Source organism: Lactuca sativa, chromosome 1, assembly GCF_002870075.4.
Source record: "Lactuca sativa cultivar Salinas chromosome 1, Lsat_Salinas_v11, whole genome shotgun sequence".
NCBI lineage: Eukaryota > Viridiplantae > Streptophyta > Magnoliopsida > Asterales > Asteraceae > Lactuca > Lactuca sativa.
The window spans coordinates 90,427,930-90,453,210 of record NC_056623.2 but is presented as its reverse complement, the minus strand read 5'-3'; the positions used below and the strand labels follow the sequence as shown (position 1 = coordinate 90,453,210).

At 38.6% G+C, this 25,281-nt stretch overlaps 1 protein-coding gene and 1 non-coding gene across 2 annotated transcripts; one reads left to right on the top strand and one right to left on the bottom strand.

Annotated features, from left to right (window-relative positions):
• Window positions 1–16,674: 16,674 nt before the first annotated feature.
• LOC111915926 (uncharacterized) lies at window positions 16,675–18,108 on the bottom strand. The gene is made up of 2 exons (XM_023911566.1): window positions 17,521–18,108; window positions 16,675–17,367 (listed from the first exon to the last, which is right to left on the bottom strand). Exons 1-2 carry the CDS (start codon window positions 18,106–18,108, stop codon window positions 16,675–16,677), a joined length of 1,281 nt encoding a protein of 426 aa, XP_023767334.1.
• Window positions 18,109–18,712: 604 nt separating this feature from the next.
• Window positions 18,713–18,819, top strand: LOC111915944 (small nucleolar RNA R71). Its single transcript, XR_002858340.1, has one exon. It is a non-coding gene; the product is annotated as a small nucleolar RNA R71 (small nucleolar RNA).
• The last annotated feature ends 6,462 nt before the right edge of the window (window positions 18,820–25,281 follow it).

The window sequence follows — 25,281 nt, the reverse complement described above, 5'->3', positions numbered from 1 at the left end:
AGTCGCGAAACTTCGACAGACCATAACTTCTTTGTTATAACTCGGATTTTGGAGTTCTTTATATCCTCAGATGAGTAAGGGGTACTGCAATCTTGGAGAAATCCTGTATGAATCACTGGTAGTACCCTGCTAATCCCAAGAAGCTGCTGATGTCTGAGGGAGAATTCAGAACCTCCCACTGCATAATTGCCTCGATTTTGGCAAGATCGTCCAAAATCCCCTCCTGGTTAACGAGGTGTCCCTGGAACTGGACCTCTCGTAACTAAAACTCGCACTTTAAGAATGTGTCATAAAGTCGTTCCCGCCTCAGAACTCCCCATAACTCCTGCAGATGCTCCTCATGCTGCTCTCGAGTCTTGGAATACACCAAGATATCATCGATGAATACTATGACCGAGCGATCGAGCATCGGCCTGCAGACCCGATTCATTAGGTCCATAAATACTGCTGGTGCATTGGTGAGCCCAAACGGCATCACCACAAACTCATAATGTCCATAACGAGTTTGGAACGCGGTCTTCTCCACGTCCTCCTCCCTAACCCTGACTTGATGGTACCCGGACCTCAGGGTTATCTTGGAGAACCAAGATGCCCCATGCAACTGATCAAAAAGATCATTTATCCTCGGGAGCGGATAACGGTTCTTCACCGTCAACTTGTTCAACTCCCGCTAATCAATGCACATCTGGTGTGAACCATCCTTATTCCTGACGAAGAGTATCAATGCTCCCCACAGGGAACTAATCAAAAAAATGAACTGCTTCCCCAGCAGATCCTGCAGTTGTGATGACAGCTCCTGCATCTCTGGCGGTGCCAACCGGTACAACGCCTTGGCGATAAGGGCCGCACCTGGCACTAGGTCAATCGTAAACACGACCTGCCTCTCAGGAGGCACTTCGGGTAACTCCTCTGGGAACACATCAACAAACTCCCTGACCATCGAAACCTCTGAAACTGAAACCTGATCTCTGGCCCGTGTATCTACCACGTACGCTAGATAACCCGCACACCCGTATTGAATGTATTTCTGAGCCCTGGAAGCTGAACAAAACCCTAATCCCAACCTGGTTCCCTCGCCATAAACGATCATTTCTTCCCCACTTGGGGTCGAACTACAACTCATTGACCCTCGCATTCGATCATTGAACTGAAACGACTAAGCCATTCTATACCCACGATCACACACACATCCCCCATGGGAATCAGGATCAGATATATCGGAAAAGATACTCCAAAAATATATAATACGCAACCCCAATAGACCGAAGAAGCAGAAATCACGTGTTCGTTGGTGATGGAGACTCGCAGCGGACACTCTAACTCTCCCACTGGCAACCCGAACTCCCTACTAAAAGTCTGAGAAACAAACGATCGACTCGCCCCCGAGTCAAATAACACCGAAGCAGGTAAAGAGTTCACTAAAAACGTACCTAATCACAGGTACAACATATAAGCATAAAATAGATAAAATCAACAAGATAAGGGATAGAAACATACCAAGAACCACCTCCAGTGCTACTCTGGCCTCCTCAACTTTAAGTTGGAACGCGCGTCCCCTGGTCCCTCGAGGGCACTGCTCGACCCTGACTCCCGTCAGTAATCCTCATTATAGCCGACGCTGGAGCCTGCGCCGGCCTGGCTACGAGCTGTGGACAGTTGGTCTTCATGTGACGAACCTGATGATAGTGGTAGCAGATCCTCATATCCTGAATCGGGGTTGTCTAGCGACAATCCTTCGCATAATTACCCTCCCTGCTACATTTGCGGCATGTATTGCTAAACATGCAGACCCCTGAGTGACCCTTCCCGCACTTGCCACAAGTGCCTCCCTGCTGTCCCCTGATCTGGAATCAGCGATCTTAGACCGCTTTGGCGCCGGTTGTGTCTGTGTCGGGGCCCGACCCTGCTCTCTTAGCTGTACCTCAATCTCAAGCTCACGCCGTCTAGCGGCCTCATATAAATCCAGAAGCGTATCACAACGTTGGGTCGCCACAAACTGTCGAATATCAATCTTGAGCATGCTCAGATAACGAGTCATTTAAGCTTGCTCAGAAGCAAACTCCGGGCAAAACATCGCCCTCCCAGTGAACATGCGGGTGATCTCCGTCACCGTCTCACCATCTTGCCTCATATTCAAAAACTCCTGAGCTAACCGTTCCTGCTTGACTCGTGGAATGTAGCGAGCGTGGAACATATCCCTGAACTGCTCCCAGGTAATAGCAGCTCTCTACTCATCTGAATATGACCCCATCATCAGTCTCCACCAGTCCTTTTCCCCAGACCTCAGCAGGTTCAGGGCACATCTGACCTTCTGGTCAGTAGGACATGAACATGTGAAGAAGCACCCCTCCACATCAGATAATCACCTCATAGCCTTGATGGGATCATGAGTCCCATCAAAAGTAGGGGGCTTCATGTTGTCGAAGTCCTGATACTGAAAAGCCCGACCGACTCCCAACCCTGCCGCCGATACAGCTATTACGGCAGCCGCCTCGGTGAGGGTTGCATATCGATCATCAAAGTACTCCACCATAGCGGTCTTGATAGACCCAAACATCTCCGGTACCTGAGCCCGTAACATAGCAGCAACCTCATCATGTAGGATCTCCCGGATCCTGTCATCCATCTCATCTGGCCTCATCTAGCTGATAGTCTAGGGCGCTGTCGGCGCCTCCTGTCCGCCATCTCCTGATCCTGACCAACATCCAGTCACGAATTGACGTGTAACTACCATGCTGAAAACATACCAAAAAGATATCAGATATTCCACATAACAATCCGGGAACCAACTCCCAACCAAAACCCTAGGGGTTGTGACTTCTTTGCTACATGTATGGGTCTTGTGCTTTCAGTAGTACGGGCCCATACTACCTTCCACACCTACCCATATTTGTCCCAAGTATCATCACAACGCCCTAAAACTATACATAAGCATGGCATGTGCTCAATCCTCACTCCTAGAGGAAGTCTAAATATCTCACAACTGGTGGACTCATCCCAAATAACCTACCAATCAATGAAACTAATCCATGAAACTTCCACCAACCCTGCAACACTCGTGTATGCTAGCCATACATAACGGCCCAAGGTGAGGATCACTAATATGTATACTAGCCATACATAACTGCCCATATCAGTTGTTGACGAGGGAGATCACTAAATCGATGGTGTTCCATGATATGAGGCCGATGAGTTTACAGTTGATGGAGTCGATGCATGTACTTCAGCGAGGTGAGGACGGTATTATCTGGATACGACCAAATGATGTGGCCGACGAGGAGGGGGCAGATGAGCCAGCACCTGAGAGACGGGGGAGGCGTAGACGTGCTTCTCAAGGAGCACAACAGGGACCAGAGCCAAAGATCGATATATGTTACCTGGTCCAGCGCGTGGACGAGGGATTTCAGCTCCTGGAGGAGCGTTATGCGCACATGGAGAGTTGACAACAGTGGTATGGGGATGCGTTGACCGCATTCTTTGCCCATCAGGGTTTTCAGTACCCGGTTCCTTTTCCTCCACCGTACTAGCCGCGACATGATGGACCAGGCACATCAGGGACGCAACAGCATGACAACAGGATGATGAGTGACCTAGTTATCCTTTTATTTTATTTTATTTTATTTTGTTAGACTTCTTATTTAATTTTTTTTTGAAATTAAATTATTGATGCGTGCAAATAGCTACACCTAATTTTAAATTTATAACCTGACTAACTTAACTAACTAATATGCACCTAAGCAGTGTACCTAGTCAAATTATAGGATAGTTGGGTAAGTCGGGTGTCGATCATAGGGAATGGTTTGACTAATTAATTTATCTACTACTAAATTAACCTAATTATTAACAAAGGAATGGGTTTTATCTAATTTTGCAAGTTTAAATGTGTTGGATTAATGTCTAAGTCCATAACTATATTTGGTATGTACTTGACCCGACCCGGCATGGTCCATTTGGGTTGCACTTCACCGACACAATTTATATGGATAATCTTTTGAGAATAGTATGTTTATGATTAATATTAATATGTTATAAGTTCTAATATATTAATATGGAATCATATTATTTAATTAGTATTGATCAAGAATTAATTTATAATTAATTAAGTGATCAAAAGGAACTAATTAAATATGGACTCTTATATATATATGGAATGGGCCAAGTTCATTTAGGTTGGGCTAAGCTTTCATGGATAGTCCATGGAGTGTTTAACCCATGGATCCTAGGAAATGAAAGGTCATGGGTATTAGGGTTTAACCCTAATCCTCCATACTATATAAAGATGTCTTTGGTTGGTGAAATTGGCACTAGTGTGAATACACTAAAGAAGGGCTAGCCAATTTCACTAGAGAGAACCAACTAATCATATTCTCTAAAGTATTCCAAGGTGTCTTGGTGATTTGTGATTCCACTTGAGGCTTCCACACTATTGGGGCTAAGCTCTTAAAGCTTGAAGACATCAAGCTACATCAAAAGGTATGTATTCTATCTTGTTACATTCATAGTTTTTGTATGCTAGATTAGGATAATACCTTGGATGTTCTTATTTGCATGTATAATAGAGAAAACATAGATCCAAGGTATTTAGGGTTGCATGTACACTTAGGAAGTGTTAGAATGCTCAAAACCCAACAGTGGTATCAGAGCCAGGTTGTTTTCTGTTATATTGATGCAAATATTTTATTTTCAAAGTTGAAAAAAAAAAGAAAAAAAAAACATGAAGTTCGTCAAATTTTAAGATAATTACTTGTTCTTGTGAAAAACTAATTATTTGTAAAATTTGAATAATTTGCTTTATGAGTTGAATTAGGTCAAATTTAATAAAAGATAAAATAATATGATTATTTTATTAGTTTTAAAAGCTTGATCTAAAAAGTTTTATTTTTTTTTGAAACCTCCATAAGTTATGGATATGAAAAGGTTTTAAAAAAAATTGATTCAAAGTTTTTATGGAGTTACAAAAGTTGGTTTTAATCCAAATTAATCTAAGAATTGATTCTAAAATGTGTTTTTGTAACTTGTCCTCAAGTTATATGAAAAGTCACATTTAAGAATCATAAAACTCATAAAAATTGGCAAAGGTTACAAAAATGAAGAGTCTAGTTCTAATTAAATGGTTTTATGACTCCATAACTTGTCCTCAAGTTATGGAGGACCAAGAGTCTCTTCATTTAATAAAATAAAAAAGGTGTAACCTTAATTAATTCCATAAGTTATAAAATAAAGAAAAGTTAATTCTTTTATTAGTTTAAAGTCTTCCATAACTTGTCCTCAAGTTATGGAACTTGAAGAGTTTTTGGATTAAAACTACTTTAAACACATAAGTTATGGAATTAATTAGTTTTGAATAGTTTCAAAACTTGCCCTCAAGTTTTGGAATTTGTAAAGTTTTCACTTATGAATACTTTAATTCCAAGTTAGCCCTTAGAATTTTAAAAGTTAAAATTCAACCCTTATACTTTATAATATTATAAGTTAATAATATATATATGTATAAGAGTAAAGTCAGTCTTACCGCTAGTACGCCTCATTCACGAAGCCGGTCTATAAGGTGGGTATAAGGTTGTTGCCTATAAAATGGCAACTTAATGGGTGTCCACTCTCACCCACCGCTTGCTTGACTGGTGGAGAGTCGTTAGCCGAACGGGTTTGACAGGACTAGAATTCTCCCTTCATTAAAAGTATTGATGAAAATACTAAGTAACTAAACTTTTAATAATACCCAATCTTAGTTACTTAGGAAAATGTGAATAAGGTGCTAATCCATGAAATTACACTTTGCACTTTGTTTAAGTCGTTAGTGGAGCGTGTGTGGTTAACCGGCACACTAACTTGGACTTAACAAGGTAGGTAAAGGGTGACTTAATATTTATCATAGTATCGATGGAGCGTGTGTGGTTAACCGGCACATCGATTGAGGGGTAATTTATTAAGGGTACCAAGTGATTTGCATGGTTACTTCACACCTTGTTTTGTGATCCTCGGCATCCCAGTCACAAAACCTGAAGGGCACACTCGAGATTGAAACATGCCTTTGAAAAGTTCAATGAATCTCAAAGATCTAGGAGTTTCAAAACCAATTAAAACCTAATAATACATTTCGTTTATCTTGGTGGAAATTGGTGAATCGTCATTCACCTACCTTCAAATATTTTATAGCTTGGATTACGGCATACCTCTTCTAAGTTATAAAATAGTTTGTTGGGTCCTAGCCTTAATATTTCATATTGGGTGTCATATTAAGGACTTTAAATCAACTATCTTGAATATCTCCCAAAAGATGTCTGTAATAGACACCTATGATCTTCCCAAATCTAGTGAAACAAGGTTTCCTAAATGAAGATGATGTCCTTTGGAAATCATACTTCTTTCACCTCCTCCAATTATTCTCCCCAACCCACAAGTTCTTGAAAAGTTTAAGGTCACTCAAGCCCTATTGGCAAGGCAAGGTCTAGGTGTGGTCACATCTTGGAGATGTAGTCACATATTGACAAGCCGGAGAGTTGGGTGTCAAAGTCTTGAGAAAGTTGGTGGTTCAAATACTTTCTAAGTCACATAGTGAGTTCTTTTGGAACACCTATGAAAAAGACTATGACAAGACCCTTAATGATCTTATCTATTTGTTAAGATCAACTTCCTAAAACTTTATGGACATTGACAATGATGACATTGGATATCCAGTAAAGCATTCTCTACCCAATGGAAAGGGATCGGCTATAGTCAACTCGGTTGACCAAATGGTAAAGAGAAAAGCTAAGTCTGTGATAGTCCTGTGTACCATTATCAAAGGGTCCATATGTTTGTATTGCCAAAGAAAGGGGCATTGGTTGCGAAGCTGCCAAAATTTACCTAAGGATGTTAAAGTCAATAAGTTTGACTCTACTTCAGGTAAAGTCCACTATCTAACTCTGTTAAGTTTCTATTCTGAGATTCCTGATACATGATGTGACTGGGTCACATGGTGATGTTTTAAGAATCAAAGAAAAGTGAAGAAACTTAAAGAAAGAATATGTTGAATCTGATGGCGTAGATGGATTTCTATCGCATAGTTTGGAGATCGGATTCTTGAGCAACTTCTTAGGAGTTATGAGATATTGCTTAGGAATAGATAACAACAAGTTTTCATATGGATTGTAAGGATAAGTTTTTCCGCAAAGTTTTAAAATAAAAGGAAAATTTTTTGATTTTATTTATTTTAAAATATCCTTACAATGGCATTTGAGGAAAAATTGTTGCTTATATAATTCCATTAAGAGCAAGAGTGGAAATATGAAATTGATTCTTTCATTTGTGGAAATGTCTAAATTTACCAAATAAGGAAAGGTTCTCATCACCCGAGTTTCAATTGGACCGGAACTTGGAATCATGCAAGTTGTATAGCATGATGAATGAGAACTTTCAAGTTTTGGAAAAATTAAGATTAATTACTTATTCACATGGATGTGTGAGTCAAGTAATGGACTAAGGGATCGAGTACATAGTCTTGTTCACTGATTTAGTCCACCACAAAAGTTTGATAAGACTATTCGTCATAGTTTACTAAAGCTCAGTAAATATGATTATACTTACAAGCTTAAGTGTAACTCTGAGACATTGGAAAAAAGGTTCCAATGTAAGGCAGAGCGAATAAGAAGAATCAAATTAGGCAGAAGGATAAAAGTCTCTCAAATCTGAAAAGATAGGAGAGTACTTTAGTATCAGTTTTGTGATCATCTTAATGATTAAGAAACCATATCACAATTAGTTCTATAAGGAAATCTTAGTGCATTCTTATGACTAAGAAGAGGGATCTTGAATTGTTGAAATGGTTAAATCAAGAAGATGAGTCATACTTCGTTCCAATACAAGTCTTAGAGTCATACTCCAAGATTGTAACTTGAGTGACATGTCTCAAAAGAAGGTTTAAAACACTTGTCAAATGTAAGAGTAAAAGTTTTCTACTCTTGTACATTTGAAATTGGTAAGTTGTGATGTTTTGGATAAAACAAAGACCAACTTAGGCCAATTGGGTAAAGTGTTTTTCTTGATTAGAATCCGCACTATCTCTTGGATGTTTGACAAGGGAGTCTTATATGTCAAGAGGACAGTGGGAGTCTTAAAGGTCTTGAAAGTCTCAAGAACTAATCAAGAATAAAACCTAAAGTTCTTCTCTAGCACACAATTTGAGGTTTATAATCTATTGTGTTGACATATCTGTGCCCATTCCAGTTAAAGTTGGCTTTGCATATGAGTTCTTAGAGTTCTCAGTTTGTTGCATAACAACTTGGAAGCAATGGCAGGCCCTTGAGCTGCCAGGTGGCAAGAAGTTAAGATTGAGTTCAATCCATATGGTTTTGGATTTGTCATTATCTTTGTCTTGTGATTATGGTTTGACAAATTCATATGGGTAGGAACTCATACACCATATAAATCTAAGTGTCATAAGGTTTCTCTCCGATTCATGAAAATGATGGTGAGGAAACACTTTCACTAAGTAGATTTTATCTAGATAGCAATTGTGATATTTGCATTCTCAAAGTCATTAGTGGAGCGCGTGTGGTTAACCGGCACACTAACCTGGACTTGTGAGAAGTGGCAAAAAGGTCTAACCATTATGATTACGGCATACCTCTTCATAATTGTTTAGACTCACAAGTGTGCTATCTAAGGGAAGGTGTATGATTTTGATACAACTTTATCAAAACAATCTAGCATCAGAAATCTGAACTTTGGTCAATGAAGTATTGATTTCTAGAAGTCCAGCTGATTTCTGAGTACATGTCAAAGCTAGTGGGAGCATAAGTGTTATGCTAATAATCATCATGTTAGTGGGAGCATGATAATTATGATAAGTATTGCAAGTTAGCAATGTTAATTATAGAAAACAAAAAATTTCAATTGGGAAAAAGTTGTTTTGCTATAATTAAGGGAGAGGAAATTATACTTCATATCAAATCTATAAGGTTTAGATATGAGGTTTTAATCATTTAGTCAAGGATATATATGAATTTCATGTTGGAATGGCTCAACATAAGGAAATTTTGTATATGGGTCCATTATTTGCGTTCTAAAATTCGATTATGATTACGGCATCCCTTTTCATAATCTGAAATATGAGAACTTGGCAAATAGAAATGGAAATGTTATAGCAAAAGACTGGTTTAGTCTTTATGTGAGACATCATGAATCGTGTCCCATATGCTTCGGATATAGGATCGATTACATGTGCTATATTCATCCTTTCTAAAAATTTTCCAAATGCCTAGGGCATTAAGAAGGGAAAAGGTTTAGAACTGGATATGACTAAAAGGATTAAACAATTGTCGAGGACAATCTAAGGTTTACCAAAGATTGGTTGCTCAAGGACAGTTGGAAGTATAGTGATAATTCTGGAAGGACCATATTGACATAGTCTGTAAGGAGGCAACTCCTGTTCAGAAGTGATAAGTCAGAATGGAATCTGGAAATGTTTCAAAGTTAGAAATTTCAATCTGTGTAAGATTAAGGAAACTTAATGCAAGAAGGATATTTCCAAGGAGTTGATCTCCTTTGTAATGCTCTGTAATGATTGTTGTCAAGTCTTTGTGAGTTTGTGCATAATCGTTACAAGAGGATCAATGCATATAAGTTTAGAATCTAACAGATTTCAGTAAATGGCATGAATTTGGAATTCTTGCATTTGCGGTAAGGATTTGCGAATGTGAAAAGAGATTCATTGAAGTTATGTTCAATTGATCTAGTTCACAAAGTAAAGGTCATAGCCAAACATAGTATGCATACTTGGTGTGTGGCATGACTAGTGTTTAAGAAAACATAGTGTACATGCTTGGAGCATGGGACAACTATTGTTTTAAATTCAAGAATAAAGTTGATAGCTGAAACAGTATACAATGAATAATGTGTAATCATATGGTGATAAATAAAAGGTGTTTTATTTATGTTCAAAGATTTGATACCATATTGGATTCAATTATTATTGTGTTTCACTTTGCATGTTTTGACTTCCCGAATAAACTAGGTTATTCTTCCGGAATGACTAAGTTATTCAAACCATCCACAGTCGGTCATATGTTGGAAGTAGATATGAATTAAGACTGTCATGGGTTGGCTTGTAGAGGTCTAAGGTGTTGGACAAAGGGCTACAACACTCATGAGTGCTCATAAGTTCTGAGTATTGGATTCAACCCGCGCTCATTGGAATCACTTCATGGATTTTATCACGAGTGATCATGAGACGATAATATCTTATATTCTTCAAACCTAGAGATATGAGTTGTTACTATGAGTTGGTTGTACATTGATTGCACGAAAACGCATTTGGTAACTCGGTGCTATAAAACGTGCCTTTGTGTATGATTCAACAAGTAGTAGAACAAGCCATATGAGTCGAAGTTTATCCATTCCTTTTACCTTCAGGATAAAAGCGATATCTGTGGGCCCCTCGATGATTTGATGATGACAAATGGAAGTGCTCGGCCGGGCCAGGACTGATTTGATTCGTTCAATTAGTCAGTCGTCATAAATTGGAAATCGGGAAACAACAAATGGACAGAGAGAATGATTATAATCCATGTCTCAGTCCATATGATATCTAGAATGGAGGAATATATGATCCCTTATCTAATGGACAAGTTCGTTGACAAGATCAGAGTTCGACAGCGGCTTTAAGAGCTACGATTGCCAGTTAGGTTTGAAGTCATACGCAATAATAGTTTTAGACTTATCCAAGTGGGAGACTGTTGGATTAATGTCTAAGTCCATAACTATATTTGGTATGTACTTGACCCGACCCGGCATGGTCCATTTGGGTTGCACTTCACCGACACAATTTATATGGATAATCTTTTGAGAATAGTATGTTTATGATTAATATTAATATGTTATAAGTTCTAATATATTAATATGGAATCATATTATTTAATTAGTATTGATCAAGAATTAATTTATAATTAATTAAGTGATCAAAAGGAACTAATTAAATATGGACTCTTATATATATATGGAATGGGCCAAGTTCATTTAGGTTGGGCTAAGCTTTCATGGATAGTCCATGGAGTGTTTAACCCATGGATCCTAGGAAATGAAAGGTCATGGGTATTAGGGTTTAACCCTAATCCTCCATACTATATAAAGATGTCTTTGGTTGGTGAAATTGGCACTAGTGTGAATACACTAAAGAAGGGCTAGCCAATTTCACTAGAGAGAACCAACTAATCATATTCTCTAAAGTATTCCAAGGTGTCTTGGTGATTTGTGATTCCACTTGAGGCTTCCACACTATTGGGGCTAAGCTCTTAAAGCTTGAAGACATCAAGCTACATCAAAAGGTATGTATTCTATCTTGTTACATTCATAGTTTTTGTATGCTAGATTAGGATAATACCTTGGATGTTCTTATTTGCATGTATAATAGAGAAAACATAGATCCAAGGTATTTAGGGTTGCATGTACACTTAGGAAGTGTTAGAATGCTCAAAACCCAACAAAATGAACTTAATTCTTAATACAAAATTCAATCAATTACAAAAACACTTCTGTTAGTTCGAATCCACTTTCTCTCAATGGTTTATAATTTAGCTATGACAATTACTGTTGGTACCAATTAAGATAGTATTATCAGCTTAGTCCAAAATCTATTAACATTAATTGATTCATGTAAGTCTATGTATGGTCACACAATAGTTAACACATAATCAATTATTGAATATGATTGGAGCCATGTAAGATTGATTTTATAAACACAATTATGGTTATAATATGAGTTCTCTAGCACAGCCTAATTCAATGATCCAATTACTTATCTAAGATTGGTTTGATCTTATCTCTAATAAACTAGTGTTCACTGAATTATTAGGTATTCATATTCATGTAGCTGCATATTCACTAACTACACAGAACAAGAATTTAAAGCAACCAAATACTGAATCAAACATGCTAGGTTCAATCAATCTAACACAAGCATAATACCAACAAGTAAAGTCAAATCTAATGTATTAAAACCATGAGTTCCAGCTTCATCTAGCTAACAGAAGTAGCTAGATTTAGCTGGACAAACTAGCAATTAAACAAACACAAGTCATATTAAAAAGCATAGTAAATGTACCAACTATAAGTCTACTTATGAACTTCTCTTCTCCTTTTGTGTCGATACCCTATTCCAGAACTTCTTTTCTTCTGCAAATCGTCTTTAAGAACCCTCCAAGGCAGCCAAAAGTCTCCCAAGTCGTAATGGACAAGGGTTTATATAATTTCCGATTCTTTCCAATCTCACGTCGTGAGCCAATAAGCCTCATGTCGTGCGTGCGAGATTAACGTATTCGACAAGGACTCTTCTTTCATCCGGTGCATATCTTCTAGAATAATCCACTCACGTCATGAGTCTTCCATTACTCAGGTCGTGAGTATGTGTTTTGCTGAGTTTTTTTATTCTTCTTTCCTTCAAGCCTCCAAAGTTCCATGTTTTGTCAACTTTAGTACCTCTCTTCGAAAATGCTTCAATTTGGCTGCACAATATATAATTTAAGCTTATAAGTACCATTATTCTATGCAAATAACCAAATTATTAATAAAAATGTAAATAAATATTGCCTAAAAATATGTATAAATATGGCAATATCAAAATACCCCACACTTATACTTTGATTACCCTCAAGCAAATCTAATTATTTTTAAATTAAACCTTGATCACCAATATCACATAGAACGATCCAACTCAAACTCCACCATTATGTCAAGACCTCAACGCGTGCATTTGTGTCTAAAATTTTCCTAAGTAACCCCCCTCAATTCTAGATACTCACAATCCTCATAAACACGCGCCCACTTCTTTTGAACAAAGCTCATTTTATGCATCCCTCCGAATCCATCCGCAGAAAACCTCCTAACCTCAAGGTATTTTTGTAAAGCTACCCAAGCATACATAATCTAGAGAATTACAACTTTTAGATACCATACTATGGAGCTCTTGAATTCTTCACTTCTTTGATATTTGATATTTGATTTCTTCGAATTCACCACCTTTTTGTGTAATTCTTGGTATCCTCAACTTTTATATTTCTTCAGAATTTTTGTTCTTTGATATTTGATCTTCAAACTTTGATACTTCTATAGCTCCATAAATTATTCAACTATTCACTTTATAGTAATTTCTCTCTCATGTACTCACTTTTTTCTTTCACTCAAAACCCTACACGCTTAAGCAGCGACGCTTAACTTCAACCCTTATTGGTTAAAGATATAAATTTTCCTAGATACATTTCAAGTACAGGCTACTATACCTATTGCATCCCTCAAACTAAGCGAGGTTGTGTTTTTGTCTCGTGATTTCACTAGAATAAAGGAGGCCACAAATGCAATATAACGTATATTGGCTTAACTAAACATTTGAGCTCTCATCAGATCATCCCATGCAACACTAGCAACTTAAGTTTATATTATCATTATTACTAGAATTTTTTTTATTTAGATTATTATTTCAAATCTATTTCAAAAAATTTTAAATTTACTAAGTTCTAGCAATTTACTTTTTCGACCCCCTACCCCACACTTATTACATACAATTCCCTCATTGTATGCATAGAAGAAATTAAAAACAAGAAAATAGAGAAAAAGGAACAGACTCCCCTAGGATAGCAGTGGCGAGATCGAACTCCTAACATATAGTTGAAATGTGCATCTCAAATATGGAACTTCTTCAAAATCGGAACTTGGATCTTGATCTTGTTAGATATGTAAAGCACCAATAACGAATCGAAACTTCAATCTTAAAAAAATGAGGCATAAATCTCCAAAACGTGAAGAACAATGTGAAAAAGCATACGCCACATTCTATAGTGTAGGAAACGAGCCAGAATAATCTTCAAAATAACTCCAAAGAGAATGGTGGTGAAGCATATAGAAAAGATGAATGAAAAGGCTGCATGTTTATGAGAATATACGACTCACGACATGAGTAAAAGTGTTCACGAGGTGAGGCCGTTAAATAAAAATTCAGAATGCCTTCGTAACCCAGCTCACGACGTGATGAATAAGGCCTCACGAAGTGAGAATTGGGCAAACAGAAACTGAAACAACCCATCTTTTTTGTAAATGAATGAACTCCAACCAATGTCTTAATGAATTAAGACCCTTCTAAATGCATTATTTGACGACTCTTTTAACTCTATCCTCTCTCTCGACTCACCCCACCATTATTTCCAATTGTAGGTCTCGACTCTCGACTTTAGACACTAAACGACACTTGTCTAGACGTATACACTCTCAACTCGACTTTCCTTCCCGAGACTCCTTTAGCAATCTGAAATTCAACCACTAAAAGGAAATAAAAGTAACATGATAATTTAATATGTCTTACAAACCAAACAAGTTCTCAAACCAAACAAATTAAAAACAAACTAACTAAAAACTAAAAAAACTAAATTTGGAAATGATCAATCATCTTCCTCATCATCCTGGTCTCCACTCGTTCCTGCTTCGTCTCCCCTTGAATGTTGATAAGAGCTCCATGTTGGGCAAATGGGGTAGTGACTCCCCAAATGTGGTAGTTTCTCAATACCGAAATGTCGGACCATGTTTTCCATTGTACCCCGATCCAATTAGTACTCAATGATAATTGATCAAAATATCCTGCCATATCTCCTCCAAAAGGTACTCCTCCAAAGGGTGTGTGTTGATGCACCGGCTGCCCTCTCTCTCCTCTACTTCTAACATTCCTACGTCGAGTTCGTGGTTGTGGAGTTGGTTGGTCTTGGTACTCCACATCAATATCCCTTGGGATACTCCAATGTGATCCCTCATTAGTTACCACATGCATGGACTCTAAGTATCCCATATTGAGATCATCCCCAAGTTTGCGTGTCAAAGTCGGGTCAAACGTGGGACAAGAAGACTATAGGAACTCACAAGGCATGTAAAAAAATGACCCCCATTAATGGGGCTACAGGCTCGTGAAATCTCACCCTTGTCGCCCAAATAATTCACCAAATGGTATGAGATGTTGCAGAAAACTCCCGGTGTAACAATGCTCCATAGAAAAAATAGGTTAAGGCTAGTAACCTTATCCCCACGTCGCTTGTGATTGATGGAAAAACCGATCAAGCGATGGAGCAAACGGTGAATAGGGGAGCGAATCTGACTCTCTTGTGATACCCCAGAATGAAATACCCCATTGGCAATTGTCGACCAAAAATCTGATCCTGATGCGCCTGGTAAATACTCCCGTGCTGCCGTTCTCATAAAAAGCTCAAAAGCAGGTAGCTGAGTTTCCTATTGCTGATAAATTCCCATTCTCAAGGAAAACTCGCTCATGCTACATTCCCTATACTTGCACCCAAGACGGAATACGAGTGCCCTTGGATAAAAGGGATCAACTGTGGCGGCTTCAAAAGAAATAGAAGGTAAAAACTCCACACAAAGTTCTTGATATACAGGCTCACTGATTACAAACAAATTTCTCCACCCGTTACAAGTGAAAGAAAAGTTATCCATAGAAAAATGTTGTGTCAAAAATGGAGCCATCCTCTCCATCAATCCAACCTCCTCAAATCTAGCCCAATCAATTCTTGGAGAAACTGCAAAGTCCATGTTATGCAGCCATCCTAATTTGTTTGTGAAGTTGGTTAAAACTTGAATTGGCATGTCAACGGGAAGGCGGTATAACATGTGGCGAGATGACACATGCCCTTAAAATTGTTCATTGGATCCTCTTGAAGCCATTTCCTACAAAAATAAAGAAACCAGGAAAAAACTCCACAAGTTAAACAATTAACAGCAAGCATAAAGCAAAGTGCATAGGTCTCACATCGTGAGCAATAAGGCTCACGTTGTGAGTTCGTCACTAGCAGCAGAAATTGGTCAAGTCAGTTCATAAATCGGGACAATTACTACATTGGGGTTTCATTCCAATGGGATACTAAGTCAATTTAACTCACATGCAGTCAAGATTTCACCTATTAGGATATTGATTTTGTCATTCAGTTAACTACAAACCCTAACCCCTAAACAAACCACACAAGTCAAAATTAAAACATTAAAAGTCGGATTAACGTACCGTTTCTTGATGTTAACGTAAACAAAAGAGTGGAATATAGAAAATTTTACATGAAAACGATCTTGAGTGGGGGACCAAGAGCTGTCGGTGATGAAGGAATAAGAAATGGTGGGTCAAAAGTGAATCTCATTTCTTTATTCAAGTGGTCCTGCGTTTGTCGTCTCACGTCGTGAGGATAAGGACCTCACGTCATTGGCTATTTGTGGACTAAAATAATTGGGCTGGTTAACCAAGCGGAAATGGACTAATATACTTACTGGATTATTCTAAATGAGTTGATCAACTATGGTGGGCTGATCATTAAAGTATTTCGATTTGTATATCAGTCGAGACTCATGTCGTGAGCCGTTAACTCTCACGTCGTGAGCTCGCTTCTGGTTTGAAAAATTAATTTCATTATTATTAAAACTTTAAATTTTGAAAACTATTTAATTCTAAGAACCCCCACACTTGATTTTTACCATTCATAGGATTATTAGATGATGAGACAATTAATATTTCTAAAAACTAAAAATTCAAAAACTAAAACGAAAAGAAGAGAAAATGCAAATCGAGCTCGGGTTGCCTCCCGAGAAGCGCTTCTTTTTGATGGAGTCGTGAGCCGGACTTCGTGCCTCCTACATTGAGCTATCAGAGGAGTCCATCACCACCTAAATTTTATATTCTTTCCATTGCCTCTTGTAAGCTTGGACACATCGAATGTACGCCTTCTTTGAATTCTCCTTTTTAGCTTTGGTCTCGTCTCCATCGAGCTTGCGTTTGATCCCTTTAGTCTCCAGTTTTTCTTCGCTTTTATTAAGCTCCCTAGGAATCTTTTCTTTCTTCACCAATGAACTTGTATCCTTAGAAGTAGCCTCGTCTTCATCAATCGACAATTCATCGCTTTCCTCACTCATCAAAGTTGTTGGTTTTGTGTGGGTAATGACTTCAACGAAGAACGGGACGGATGCTCTCGGTTTGGTGCGTTTGACTTGATGAATTGTCTTGATTTCTTCCTCCATGAGATTCTCCAATTCTTCAAGATCATTATCTTCATCCATATTAAACACCTCACCTTTTACATCTTCTCCTTGAAAACCATCTTGTATTCCAAAAGTCTCCTCATCATCACCAACCCTCAATGTAAGCTTGGATTCACGAACATCAACTAAAGCTCTAGTAGTATTAAGTAGAGGGCGAGCAAGAATAATTTGGACATTAACATCCTCCTTTATATCCATAATCATAAAGTCAACTGGGAAAACAAATTTCCCAATTTTAACAAGGATGTCTTCTACAATTCCCCTCGAGTGAGTCACCGAACGATTGGCCATGTGGATGGTCATATTTGTAGCCTTCGTTTTCTGAATATTCAGCTTTTGATAGAATGAATATGGCATCAAATTTATGCTGGCCCCAGAATCGGCTAAGGCATAAGTCTTCAAGTTGTTTCCAAACTCACATGGAAGAGTGAGGCGTTCAGGATCTCCCATCTTCTTAGGTATCTCTCCCAATACAGCTCTTGAACTTTGTTCACTAAGAATTACTTTAGATTTCTTCTTTAATTGTTGACGATTGTCTATAAGATCTTGTAGGAACTTCGTGTATTCTATAATTTTTGAAAGTGAATCGATAAAAGGGGTATTAATAGGAATACCCTTTATTTTCTGAATAAACTCCAGATGTTCCCTTTCCAGTAGACTGAGATGTGCTCGAGACGGAAACGGCAAAGGTGGTCGGTAAGCCAGAATGGATTTTGAATTTTTCTGTTCAGACCTAGCCAACATCGTGAGCATGGAGGGCTCACGACGTGAGTCTGGTGTTTCAACAACAATTTTGTTTTCGAGCTTCGACTTCTTCGACTTTGGTCTGGATGGATTTGGCTCCTCCTTTATTGCTTCTAAAAACTCAAAGATGGCCTCTTCTTCAGTATCAATCATCATAACATAGGATTGAGCATTCTTTTCGGGAAATTGTGAGGATAATTTGTTGCTCACAAAAGTAGTTAGTTGACCAAGTTGTACTTCTAGATTATGAATTGATGTTTGATGATTTCTTAATGAGGCTTGCTGGTCAATCATCATTGTGTGCTGTTCTTTCATCATTTTCATGTGTTCCTTTAGCACTGCATTAGTTTAATCATGCCTTTTCTCGGAGGCCTCCATAAATCGGGTCAAAATATTTTCCAAGTCTACTTTCTTCTCGGCTGGTGGTTGCTCTTTTTGGTAGAAGCCTCGGCATGTCTGCTTTAATTTCTCCTCCTTCTGCTTCTTGTATTCATCATAAGACAGCCACTCCTTCTTTGGTTTCTTCCAGTCTTCATCATACTTGTCCCCACTCGAGTAGCAAACTTGAGCCTTCTTGTTCTAATATTCATCCAAATGGCAGACCTTAGTCAAGTATGGCCCACTACACCTCTCACATCCAACTCTTATTGCATGAACTGACTGGTCCATTTGGGTCAATCTCCGGTCCATAGTATTGAGCATTTCCATCATTGCAACCATCTTTTCAAAATGTGCACCCCCACTGCCTTTTGCTCCATCTTGTCCTAGGTTGTGGTACTCGCGAGTGTGTTTTTCGAATTCTTTAACTAACTCCTTGACCACCCTTGGATTTTTCTTTGTCAATGGCCCTTGAGAATCAAGGAGTTGCCTTATCATAACATTGACCCCATCATAGAAAACAGACATCTCTTGTTGAACATTAAAATCATGTTGAGGACAAATCCTTAACAATCCTTTGTAACGCTCCCATGCCTCGTATAGTGACTCCCCTGGTTGTTGCTCAAAGTTGGCTATTGCCTTCTTGAGTTTAGTTTGTTGGGTTTTGAGCATTCTAACACTCCTATGGTGTACATGCAACCCTATAAACCTTGGATCTATGTTTTCTCTATTATACATGCAAATAAGAACTTTCCAAGGCTTTAATCCTAACTAGCATACTATGAGGCAACTATACTACAAAGACTAGTTAGATGACATACCTTTTAGTGTGGCTTGATTTCTTCAAGATTTAAGAGCTTAGCCCCAATATTGTGGAAGCCTCAAGTGGAATCACAAATCACCAAAACACCTTGGAAGACTTTGAGAATAAGAATACTTTGGATCTCTCTAGTGAAATCGACTAGCCCTCTTAGTGTACCCACACTAGTGCCCATTTCACCAACCAAGGACATCTTTATATAGTGTGGAGACTAGGATTAAACCCATGACCTTTCATTTCATATGATCCATGGGTTAAACACTCCATGGACAATCCATGAAATCTTAGCCCAACCTAAATGAACTTGGACCATTTCATATATATATAAGAGTCCATATTTAATTAGTTCATTTTGATCACTTAATTAGTTCTAACTTAAGTCTTGATCAATACTAATTAAAGTCAAATCTAATGTATTAAAACCATGAGTTCCAGCTTCATCTAGCTAACAAAAGCAGCTAGATTTAGCTGGACATACTAGCAATTAAACAAACACAAGTCATATTAAAAAGCATACTAAATGTACCAACTATAAGTCTACTTATGAACTTCTCTTCTCCTTTTGTGTTGATACCCTATTCCAAAACTACTTATCTTCTGCAAATCGTCATTAGGAACCCTCCAAGGCAGAAAAAGTCTCCCAAGTCGTAATGGACAAGGGTTTATATAATTTCCGGTTTTTTCCAATCTCACGTTGTGAGCCAATAAGCCTCACGTCGTGAGTGCGAGATTAACGTATTCAACAAGGACTCTTCTTTCATCCGGTGCATATCTTCTAGAAAAATCCACTCACGTCGTGAGTCTTCCATTACTCACGTCGTGTGTATGTTCTTTGCTGAGTTTTTTTATTCTTCTTTCCTTCAAGCCTCCAAAGTTCCATGTTTTGTCAACTTTAGTCCCTCTCTTCGAAAATGCTTCAATTTGGTTACACAATATAATTTAAGCTTATAAGTACCATTATTCTATGCAAATAACCAAATTATTAATAAAAATGTAAATAAATATTGCCTAAAAATATGTATAAATATGGAAATATCAATAACGTGGGGCCCTATAGACATTCGAATACCCGATCCTACCCTAAGCCCTTCATCAAACAAGAATAGGAAATAAGGTCAAACCAAACATTCTCAGGCTATAACATCTTAATAATATACAGTCGTAATGCATACACTAAGCAACTACAGTAATGATGTCAATTTTATATGAGGTAAACCCTAGGCTATCAGGCATCATATAATCATGAAATTCTATCATGCAATTCATGAAGATCCCTAGCCTAGTACAAGCATGCTATTCTAACATATCACATAATCATTGAATCTGCAAGGTATTTTGGGATCTATCCGCATGCTCCAGCTGATCGTACACTTGCATCCTCCTTTATTATTTTGAAAATATTTTAAGAAAATCGTTTTAAAATCTTGTCCTCGGTTTGAGACCGGAGACACGCGAGTGTCTCCTCCAATTCACTCAAACGAAGGCTCTAATACCAACTTGTAACACTCATAAAATTCAATCCAAATTTTAACTTTTTAAAACATTTCAACACCCATGATCATTAATAAACTCGTTTTAAAAATACTATATTATCAGAGTTTCCTAGAATCAAAAAATAATATTGTAAAGTGTGAGGAGCGATACGATCATGCATCTGCCTTCCCGCGGTCATCAGAAGTCCCTGAAGCAATAATAGATAAATGTAAGCTCGAAGGCCTAGTGAGTTGCCCCAAAAATATCAACACCATAAAGATATAACCATATCATATAAACATATAAGCAAACAACATGCATAATGAGCCTTCAGCCTGAGTGGACCGCCTCGCAGGCCTTTAGCCTATCTGGACCGCTCTTTGAGCCTTCGGCATGTTTGGACCGCCTCGCAGGGCCTTCAACCTATCTGGACCACTCGTCGGGCCTTCGGTATGACTGACATGCCCTCCTGGGCTTGTAGTCTATCTGGACCGCCCTGGGTATGTCGGCCTTCAGCACAAAGCAGGACCGCCTCAACCTAATCCCCAATCAAACAAACATGTGCACATAATATCATACGCTATCATATATAACAGTCAAACCGATCTAACATATCATCATTCATAGCAACATCCTATAACCAGGATACAAACCTAACCGGTCACCAACATAGCATCATCCTATATACCAGGATACCGACCTAACCAGGTCACTAAGCATATCACCATCCTAACTACTAGGATGTAAATCAATAAGCATATCATGCAATAATCCTGAATACAAATCCAGTAAGGGCCAACATTGGTGCCTTAAACCCTGTTGATATAGTGAGGATAACTCACCTCACAACTATTGCAGTGCAGTGATAAGCTCAAATTCTCGAATCACCGACACGAACACTACCACCTATATTTACCATAAGACCATTTCCATAAATTTCCAAATTACCAAATACCCCAGAAGTAAATTAGTATGTCCTTGGTCAAAGTCAAAGTCAACGGTCAAGGTCAACAGTCCATATTGACTCGACTCATCGAGTGTAGTTCACCGACTCGTCGAGTCCTTCCTGAACTCGAGAAGTCGTGAAATCCCCGGTTGACTCGTCGATTTTACCCGCAACTCGCCGAGTTCATGCATGTCCAAATGTCGAGAAAACCCTAGCTGACTCGCCGAATCCAAGCAAAATTCCTTGCAGGACAATCTTCATCATACTCGTCGAGTTGACCATGCAACTCGTCGAGTTCCTTCAGTCTTGCTCCATTCAGATGCTTTGTAATCCATTCCAAAGCTCCATAACGTAGATCTAAGCTCCAAAGGCATACTTCTTACGTAAAGTTGCAAGCTTTACGTACATGCAAGGAGCTAATGACTTAAATCAAGCTAAGGAAGAGGTTCTACGCAAGGGGATTATACTAGAATGCTAAAGATAGAGACTTTATGGATGTAACGGCCAAAATGAGCCTAGATCTGAAGTTACAACTTCAGATCTTGGTTCATCACTCGAAATGTAGCACCAAATGCCAAAATGACCTCAAAACTCAAATATAGAAGGATCTAGCTAGAAGAAGGTCAAGGTAACGACTTGATACCTTCAAATGATACTACACTGGGGTAGACTTTAGATCGACACATGTTCCTTGCCTCAACTTCTTGATCTTCAAGTTCCTCTCACCAAGATCCACCTTCAAATGCTTAAAACACACAAGTATGGAGAGAAAACGACGATTTAGGGTTTCTGGACTCACAATGGGCTAAATAGGAGGCTAAGGGAGGCTAATGACCCTTTAAATAGGGTGCCAAACCCCAAAATAGGGTTTCTCATTCCCGCTCGAACTCGCCGAGTCCGTCCTCCGACTCACCAAGTTGGTCACTTAAAACACGCAATCAGAATCGTGCCTACTTGACGAGTCAAGCATCCAACTCATCGAGTCGACTTTTAAAATTGGAAAAATAAGATTGAAAGTTTATACCTGAGAGTCGGGGTGTTACAAAACACTTTATAAATTCAGCGAGAATCTCGTACCAGGCGCGTGGAGCTTGCTTAAGACCATAAACAACTTTTTGGAGTTTGTAACAGTAGTTCCGATATGAAAGATTGATAAAACCAAGGGGTTGTTGAAAATACACTTCGGTATCTAGTTCACTATTGATAAATGCACTTTTGACGTCCATTTGGTAAACTTTAAATCCTTTTTGAGCTGCATAACCGAGAAAGATCCGGATGGCTTCAAGACGAGCAACAGGAGAAAAAGTATCGTCATAATCGAGTCCTTCGATATGAGTGAATCTTTGGCCACCAATTATTATTTGTTTCTTATTATAACTTCGGAGTCGTCGTGCTTGTTTCGGAAGACCCATCTTGTGCCAACAATAGGGTTATTCTGAGGAGGAGGAGGGACGAGATTCCACACTTCATTTCTATCAAATTCTACAAATTTTTCTTGCATGGCTGTAATCCAAGCAACATGTTCTCATGCTTCCTTAATGGATTTTGGTTCAACCATTAAGCTGAATGCCAAGAAATGGCACTCGTTTTGGATGGTTGTAGCAGAACGAGTTTGAATACCAGTGTTGAGATTTCCGATGACTTGATTTGGAGGATAATCTTTTTTCCAGATGTGTAATCTCAGAAGTTCTTGAGCAACCGATGATCTGAAATCAACAATGGGGTTGTGTTGCTCCCCCTGAACAGTTTGAATTTTAGGATGATGCCCCCCCCCCCCCCTCCCGCCTGAACTTCTGAATCAAATATGGTGACGTCGTCATCGTTCGGAAAGTCAAAGAAGTTAGCATCATCTTCATAGTTGTTCGGAATAGGATCAAATTCAACAAATTGATCTATTGCATCTTGAAATCCGTCATTCGAGGGAAGGATGCTCATTCTCCCCCTCAACCTGACAAGTTTGAAACGGTTCGGAATCAAATGGAGGAAAGGTAGGTGTCGGACCAGAAACGTTTTGAGAAATTAGAACTACAGTTGATGAGAACGGTCTTGATCGAGATTCCGAGTCAAGGGAAGTTCCTAAAGGTCTGAATAGCTTTTTGAAGATAACTACATAGATGATTTGGGAGGTTGGAAATCCTGGTGGTGGAGCATCAGACTCCATGATCTCAGTTGTAACGTGAGTTGGACTAGAATTCCAAACAAAGTTGTCATCAAAAGTGACATCAAAGCTTTCTTCAAGTACACGAGTTTGACGATTTAGAACTCTGTAGGCTATAGATTTGGCCGAGTATCCCAAAAATATTGTTACATCGGCTTTCGGTTGAAACTTGGTAGGTTAATCATGGTTGTTTTTTATATAGCATCTGCAGCCAAAAGCATGTAGGAACGACATAATCGGCTTGCGACCATTCATGGCTTCATACGGTGTCATGTTACAACGACGATTAATGATGCTTCGTGTAGAGAGAAAAACTTTAAGACACACTTGAACAAACGTTAGAACAAGTATATTGTGTAATAGTTAATCTCGAAGGATCTAAAAGCTCAACAATGATATTTATCGTTAGATGTTAGAGAGTTAGTTGCGGAAAAGTAAAGAAATGTAAATGACAACAATTTTTATATCAAGTATACACATAAGTTGATTCATAACGAGGAATGCATTCAAGCCAAGTTAATAAGTGAGATCAAACTTAGTGATTAAGTCACAAAAGACTTGCTCCGAAGAGAGGTTGTGATCGATTATGAGAGTAAGAAGAGTGAATAAGATAGAAAAATATAACTTCAGAGATGTGTATTAGAATTACATGCGATTTTTTTCTTACAAGAGAATGAGCTCTATTTATAGAGACTCATAAAGATTACTAGATTACAACTCTAAGAGTAGCCATGCAAGGCATACTGGACAATAGAGTGTATTACAAAAAAGACAAAGTAACGTAATCTAGATAGAGACTGCAGAATATAGATATTGCGGTTGATGACTGCTGATGAGGTGGCTTGACTGCGGTGGCTTGGAGGTTGCTGTAGCTGAAGTTCAAGAGGATCACTTTTTATGATTCAACAATTTCCCCCTAAGTGCCCTCTTTAACTTTTGATTAGCTATCAAGTTTAAGAAACTTGATCAGGATCCACCAAAATTTCCTGATGTTCTCCAACCAGTTGATTCTTCTTAAGATTTCGAACTTGACTTCTGCAGTTGTGTGCTTAGATTTTTCAAATGCGTTTCGGCAGATGTCAAGTTGCTTCCTGCTGAGGCGATGCATGGCATTCATAGGAATGACGTATTTTACATTATCAGTCTTCCTTTTGAAAATGACTCCAAGTTAAGGATAGTTGGTTGCACCTAAGGATCTTTCTTCATAGCCTTTGGTAGGCATTGGTGTGGGGTCAAGAGGTGGCAAATCAACTTTCTTGGCAATGGTGGGGTGAATGTCTGTGTCGATCTTGTCCAAGTCACAGACTGTTTCCTTCAAGAAAGTACTAGCCCCTTCAATTGCAATCTTCATCTTCGGGTGCTTCTCAAACTTGTGTTGAAACACCTTAGAGATGAGAAAGACTTCTTCCGGATTCATGCAGGGAAAATCAGCCTGGGTGCGAATATAATCGCGTTCCCTTCTGGTCAGAGTGTATCGGATGAATTCAGCCTTCATAAACTTCTGGATCTTGTATTTCTTGACTGCAGATGGTCTATCGTTAGACCATATGTTCTCAACAGGAGAGGCATGCTTAGCATAAAATTGGCTAAGTCTCTCAAACTCCATTGGCAGTCTTTTGGCGTCTGGAAGGCTGCGGTCGAACTGCTCAAATACAGTGAAGTATCTCGCATTAGGAGAGATTGGGACATCCCAGTAACCATCTGAAGGGGGTTCCA

Coding starts and splice junctions, on each gene's coding strand:
- LOC111915926 (XM_023911566.1), bottom strand. CDS start 18,108: ATGATGAAAGAACAGCACACAATGATGATTGACCAGCAAGCCTCATTA. Junction 17,368..17,520: donor GTGAACAAAGTTCAAGAGCT/GTATTGGGAGAG, acceptor CTGAATATTCAG/AAAACGAAGGCTACAAATAT.